At 42.6% G+C, this 7,300-nt stretch overlaps 1 protein-coding gene across 2 annotated transcripts; it reads left to right on the top strand.

Moving 5' to 3' along the window:
• On the top strand, nt 1-5,546 carry LOC109910342 (ATP synthase subunit gamma, mitochondrial-like). 2 transcript variants are annotated; one of them, XM_020509516.2, is made up of 9 exons: nt 1-128; nt 744-778; nt 967-1,098; nt 2,705-2,912; nt 3,051-3,194; nt 3,376-3,440; nt 4,114-4,269; nt 4,563-4,659; nt 5,296-5,546. In XM_020509516.2, the coding sequence occupies exons 1-9, from the start codon at nt 88-90 to the stop codon at nt 5,297-5,299; spliced, it is 882 nt and encodes a 293-aa protein (XP_020365105.1). In that variant the 5' UTR covers nt 1-87; the 3' UTR covers nt 5,300-5,546. The 2 variants fall into 2 exon arrangements, with proteins under 2 accessions (XP_020365105.1, XP_020365106.1); XM_020509517.2 differs by lacking the exon at nt 5,296-5,546 and having other exon boundaries at nt 4,563-4,663.
• Nucleotides 5,547-7,300: the final 1,754 nt, after the last annotated feature.

Below are 7,300 nucleotides of genomic sequence, written 5' to 3'. Positions count from 1 at the left end.
GTAACGCGAGGTTTGTTTTTTCGTCCACATCTTGCCATTTACTTGCGCTTGCGCAGTCCTGCGAGTCTGACCTTCATCCAAGTAATCATGTTCGCTAGGACTAGCGCGTTGGTTTTCCTCCCACAATGGTAACGTTTTATTTGCAAAATTCCGTATATTTGACAACATGATTTTGAGCATTGTGCTGTCGTACACATATATGACAAATACGTAAGTCGTATGCGTTAGTGAGCCATGTAAAACATTGCAAGGGCGCGCTAACCCGGTGTAGGCCGCAGATGGTGTGCGGTGCAGAGTGAATGGCCAAGTTCAGCCGGTGCGGTGGCTAAGATGACATTAGCTTGCTAACTAACTAGCCATGTCATTGAATTGTGTGACATCTAACTAACGTTGGTTAAATGGTCCTTTGGTAATTCGTACAATGCCAGCTGTTTTCAGAACAGCGTCCAGTTCTTGTCAAATTCACTGTCCCTCCCGCTAACCAAGTTGGCATGCATTTTCTGGATAAACCTAGCATGCTAACGTTAGCTAATTGTTAGCTGGTGACATGGACTCTAGGATAACGTTAACTAACTGATTGCTAGTATAGTTGTACTAACAACATTTATTCGCTTATAGGTAGCTAGATCTCTGTATTGGGAGGCAAATAGTTTGTAATCCCCTAGTTGAGGATGTCCACGTTGTGTCGCGAACTTGCAATGATAATGTTCTAATTTACCTAGCTAATTCTGTTTGTTTTGTAGTGGGCAGGTCAGGAACATGGCTACCTTGAAGGACAGTAAGTGTTTACCTTGCCATCTCTTTAACTACTCTGTGTTACATAACATTCACTTTTGAGCTTCCTCTTTTTAAGTCTTATGCACAAGTTAAACTTTTAAATCATGATTATATTGTAGCTGTGTGTCTCAATGTTTTTGAACCTCAAATGTTTAGTCAGTCAGTGGCATCCCATCTTTCCCACTCTAGTCACCATCCGTTTGAAGTCCATCAAGAACATCCAAAAGATCACCAAGTCCATGAAGATGGTGGCCGCTGCTAAGTATGCCCGCGCTGAGAGGCAGCTGAAGCCCGCCCGCGTCTATGGAAACGGCGCCGTGGGTATGTCATTGCTTGCTTTGCATGATCTCTATTAGAGGTCGACCAATTATGATTATTGGAGGACCAGAAAAGCCAATACAGATTAATCAGCAGAGTTTTTTATTTATTTATTTGTAATAATGACAATTACAACAATGCTGAATTAACACTTATTTTAACTTAATATAATACATCAATAAAATCAATTTAGCCTCAAGTAAATAATGAAACATGTTCAATTTGGTTTAAATAATGCAAAAACAAAGTGTTGGAGAAGAAAGTAAAAGTGCAATATGTGCTATGTAAGAAAGCTAACGTTTCAGTTCCTTGCTCAGAACATGAGAACATATGAAAGCTGGTAGTTCCTTTTAACATGAGTCTTCAATATTCCCAGGTAAGAAGTTTTAGGTTGTAGTTCTTATAGGAATTATAGGACTATTTCCCTCTATACCATTTGTATTTCATTAACCTTTGACTATTGGATGTTCTTATAGGCACTTTAGTATTGCCAGTGTAACAGTATAGCGTCCGTCCCTCTCCTCGCTCCTCCCTGGGCTCGAACCAGCAACACAACGACAACAGCCACCATCGAAGCAGCGTTACCCATGCAGAGCAAGGGGAGCAACTACTAGAAGGCTCAGAGCGAGTGACGTTTGAAACGCTATTAGCGCGTGCTAACTAGCTAGCCATTTCACTTCGGTTACACCAGCCTCATCTCGGGAGTTGATAGGCTTGAAGTCATAAACAGCGCAATGCTTGACACACAATGAAGAGCTGCTGGCAAAACGCCGGAAAGTGCTGATTGAATGAATGTTTACGCGCCTGCCTCTGACTACCACCGCTCAGTCAGATACTTAGATGCTTGTATGCTCAGTCAGATTATATGCAACACTAGATAATATCTAGTAATATCATCAACCATGTGTAGTTAACTAGTGATTATGATTGATTGTTTTTTATAAGATAAGTTTAATGCCAGCTAGCAACATAACTTGGCTTACTGCGTAACAGGCAGTCTCCTTGTGGAGTGCAACGAGAGAGAGGCTGGTCGTTATTGCATTGGACTAGTTAACTGTAATGTTGCAAGATTGGATCCCCCGAGCTGACATGGTGAAAATATGTTCTGCCCCTGAAAAAGGCAGTTAACCCACCGTTCCTAGGCCGTCATTGAAAATAAGAATGTGTTCGTAACTGACTTGTCTAGTTAAATAAAGGTGTAAAAAACAACTACATAGCAATTACCATTCCGATTAATCGGTCGACCTCTAATCTCTATACACACACACACACTAAAGTCCAAGGGAATGGATGATTTCTATGTGACGGTGACTCTATTAAGACCATAGTGAGAGGGCAGGGGTAGTTCAGGGCCTTTATTCATAAAGTCTCAGAGTAGGAGTGCTGTTCTAGGATCAGCTTAGCCTTTTATATCACAATGAATAAGATTATATTGGCAGAGGGGACCACATCCTAAATTAGCCCTGGTACTCAGGCGCTTCTTGAATACCATCCCTGTACTATATGGGTTGTTTCACACACACTTATTGGAAAGGCCTATGTGACGTTTGACTGGGGTGTTCAACAAACCTGTTGATGGTCCCTCTTCTCTTGCTTGTATGTCCTCCAGCCCTGTACGAGAAGGCTGAGATCAAGGCCCCAGAGGGAGTGGCCAACAAGCACCTCCTGATCGGTGTGTCGTCTGACCGTGGTCTCTGTGGCGCCGTCCATTCCAACGTGGCCAAGGCCATCAAGGCCAAGATTGCTACCCTCACCGGCGAGGGCAAGGAGGTGATGGTAGTTAATGTGGGGGACAAGCTGAGGAACATCCTGCAGAGGTACAGAATGATAATAAAGAAATACAGCCATATCAGCTTTACTTTACTGTATGATGCCCACAGCAACAGGTCCACTTTAGTGGTTCCCTTTGGAATTTAGTTTATTACCATGACAAGTGTTCCCTCCCTGCCACCCAGGACACATAGCAATTACCTGCTGCTCAGCTGCAAGGAGGTGGGCCGCAAGCCCCCCACCTTTACCGACGCTTCCATCGTCGCCACAGAGCTGCTCAACATGGGCTTCGAGTTTGACCAGGGTGCTGTCATCTACAACAGATTCAGGTATGGATGGACTCCTTTCACAGCCACATCAGTGTCTTGTCTCCTCCAAATGTTTTCTTAGTTCAGACACTATTGGTATGGGAAGATTCACGTCAAGGATAGTCCCATCCTTGTCCTTCAAAGTACATAACATCCATTCAAGACTTGTTTTGATGATGGGCTATTTTCCCCCCTCATTCAGGTCTGTGATCTCCTACAAGACTGACGAGAAGCCCATCTTCTCCATTGATACTGTTGCTAATTCAGGTACAACAAGATTGTTTTGAAGGTCGCTTAATTCTTTAGTCTAAGTCTTTGAGGAGGGGGTGCTGCTAAGCTGACATATGGAATTGTTTTAAGATGGTCATACTATGGATCATTTAGCTAATCGATTTTTACATTTTAACACCCCTTTAGGTTTCAAAGAAATATATACATATATTTGGCCTTTACTATTAAAGCCCATGGAAATGCATTGAATAACACATTCATACATGGCATAAAGGACAGTCCAAAATAAATCATAACTAACAAGGTTTTGAAGTGTCTGTCCTAAATCTAGGAGATATATAAAAAACTCAGTGTGTGATAGATATCACACACATAAAAAATGTGTACACATATTTAATCCCTTTTATATTTAACTACCTTTATGCTTCCATTTGTTTAAAAAGAAAACAGTACAGGTTACCTTCATACGAGTCCCGTGACACTTGTAGGGGTTGTAGAGCAAAACAGAAGACCATTCGTGAGAATCTACTTTCAGCAGTGGGGGTCCTATTAGTTTGTAGCCCGAACGGTTCGGACGCTCCCAAGCGGAAGTTGGCACAATTAGGGTGATGTGCTTGTACGTCATTCGACTCTAGGGGGGGTTAAAGATATATCCCCCACAAAATGGCCGACTGACATCATGCGTCGTATTTTCCCTCTCCTGTAACAGAGAACATGGGCATCTATGATGACATTGATGCTGACGTGCTAAGGAACTACCAGGAGTTTGCCCTGGTCAACATCATCTACTTTGGCCTGAAGGAGTCCACAACCAGCGAGCAGAGTGCCAGGATGACCGCTATGGACAGCGCCAGCAAGAACGCCTGTGAGCATCTAACTCAGCCACTGCCTCTAACAACTAGCTTACTGCTCATCTTCCTCACCTGTCTATTAAGTCGTAGTCTTCCTGCCTGCCTCATAGCACACACAGTAGCTGTAGTCCTTTGCGATTATCTTCCTCAGTCTCCCTCTACTGCTTGATTGACCTAGTGTTATGCCTCTAGGGTTGCTGTTGATATTACAATATCAGCTAATCTGGTTGCCAGGTCTGTGTGCCTGCACTGTGATGGCTTTGTTCTCAGATTCATATCAACCCTGGCTCTGTTCTCTCCCCTCCAGCTGAGATGATTGACAAGCTGACCCTCACCTTCAACCGTACTAGGCAGGCTGTCATCACCAAGGAGCTCATTGAGATCATCTCTGGAGCTGCTGCCCTGTGAGTACTGTTCACTGTCAGCTTATTTCTGCCCATCCTCTCGCTTGCTCTGTTTCATTCTTTGTCCCTCTCTCTCCCTCACACATTGGTTGTCTCCCCTTGGTGTTTGATCTGTTCCTCACAGTAATGTTTTTTTCTTCACACATTCTTCCCCACTCATTCTTAACCTTGATTGGTTACCTAGACCTTTGAAAATATCCCCAACTTGACTCCTTTCATGAGCCCACCCATTGTCTGTCATTATTAAATGTTTAGTCTTTTTAAGTTTGTTTACTAATCATTCTTTTCTGTCAACCTTATTACTCCAATCGCTCATGTTGGTGTCAGGACATAAATCATGTGATTTGTAGGTAACAGCCCCTAGGGTACATGTGCTATGCTCAAAGTAGATAGTTGCCAGTGCTTTTAAGTCCAGGACTATGTTTAATCTGTGTCCGGAAAACCATCCCACTGTAGTCTTTAAAATGGAATATCTCCCTCTAGGGCCTAGTGTGTTCGATCATGTATCCTGTGTTTTTAAATTTTTTAAAATCAGAATAGAAACCCTATTATTCCCCCACATTTACTGTGACATTTTGTTTGCGTATTTTGATTTCATCCTGTTTTTTTCTGAATGCATGTTCTGTGTGGTTTCAGATAAATGGACGAGGTCCTCCTGCCATCATCGCCTGTGGTTCTGGCATACATGCTTCTGAGTACTTCAAACGGCCGTCGTCGAGAGTTTTATGAACATTTGTGCTTCTATTTGTAAAATATACGGTAAAAAAATAAACCTCTTACAGAGAAACGTGTTCCTTTCATAGGTCCTCCTAGTTCTACTCACAATAAATCCTACTTGTGACCATGAAAAAGAGTGATGTTTGAGCATAAAGATAGGCTTCAATTTACATTGCTATTGTGTTTTCCTTCTGTCTGAAAAATGCAAATGCACTTCCAAATATAGGCTGTCTATGGAATGTATCTCTCCAAAAGATTATCGTTGCACTCAATTCCTTTGAAATAAAAGTCATGGTATTTGGCACAACTCTTAGTATTCTACACTAATAAAATATATAAATGCAACAATTGCAAAGATTTCACAATAAATTCATTAGGCCCTAATCTATAGGTTTCACACGACTGGGAATACAGATATGCATCTGTTGATCACAGACCCTTAAATAAATAAAAGGTATCAGGAAACCAGTCGGTATCTGATGTGACCACCATTTGCCTCGTGGCGAGACATCTTCGCATAGATTTGATCATTCTTTTGATTGTCTCTTGTGGAATGTTGTCCCAATGCCTCTGCGAAGTTGCTGTATACTGGCGGGAACTGGTTCACGCTGTCGATCCCAAACTTGCTCAATGGGGGACATCTTGAGTATACAGGCCATGGAAGAACTGGAAAATGTTCAGCTTCCTGGAATTGTGTACAGGTCCTTGTGAAGTGGTGCTGAGCATTATTAGCATGCTGAGACATGAGGTGATGGCGGTGTATGAATGGCACAACAATGGGTCTCAGGATCTCAAGGTATCTGCATTCAAATTGCCCTCGATAAAATGTCATTTTCTTTGATGCCTGTAGCTTATGTCTGCCCATACCATAACCCACCTCCACCATGGGGCACTCTGTTCACAACGTTGCCATCAGCAAACCGCTCTCCCACATGACACCATACACGCTATCTGCCATCTCCCTGGTACAGTTGAAACTGGGATTCATCTGTGAAAAGCACACCGCTCCAGCATTCCAGTGGCCATCGAAGGTAAGCATTTGCCCACTAAAGCCGGTTTCAACGCTGAACTGCAGTTCGGTCAATACCCGGTTGAGGACGACGAGCACGCAGATGAGCTTCCCTCACGGTTTCTGACAGTTTGTGCAAAAATGATTCTGTTGTGCAAATCCACAGTAATCATCAGCTGTCCGGGTGGCTGGTCTCAGATGATGCTGGATGTGGAGGTCCTGGGCTGGTGTGGTCTGAGATTGTGAAGCCAGTTGGACAAACTGCCAAATTCTCAAAAACAACATTGGAGGTGGCTTATGGTATAGAAATTGTCATTAAATTCTCTGGCAACAGCTCTGGTCGACATCCCTGAAGTCAGCATACCAATTGCACGCTCCCTCAAAACTTGAGACATCTGTGGAATTGGGTTGGGTGATAAAACTGCACATTTTAGAGTGGATGTCTGTCCCCAGCACACGGTGCACCTGTATAAGGATCATGCTGTTTAATCAGCTTGATATGCCACACCACACCTGTCAGGTGGAGAATGCTCACTAACAGGGATGTAAATAAATTTGTGCACAACATTTAAAATATATATTTTTTGTTCGTACGGAAAAGTTCTGGGTTCTTTTATTTCAGCTCATGAAACATGGGACCACTTTACATGTTGCGTTTATATATTTGCTCAGTATAGATCTGTATTTTTCAACACGTAGATATTCTATGTAACGAAGAAACAATGAATGAAGTGGTTATTCAACGAGTTTGTGTGATATCTACTGTATAGCCAGCCCATCTGCATGTATCAATATTGTTCTCCCACTGTCCAGTGAGAAAGGTAACTGTATTGTCAAATACAGTCAATGGTAATGTTTATGTTGGTCATTTTCTTGCAGAACTTGATTCTACGACTGAAATGGTATGAAAGGCTA

This window comes from Oncorhynchus kisutch, linkage group LG9 (genome assembly GCF_002021735.2).
Source record: "Oncorhynchus kisutch isolate 150728-3 linkage group LG9, Okis_V2, whole genome shotgun sequence".
Lineage (NCBI taxonomy): Eukaryota > Metazoa > Chordata > Actinopteri > Salmoniformes > Salmonidae > Oncorhynchus > Oncorhynchus kisutch.
This window is presented reverse-complemented; position numbering and strand designations above follow the sequence as displayed.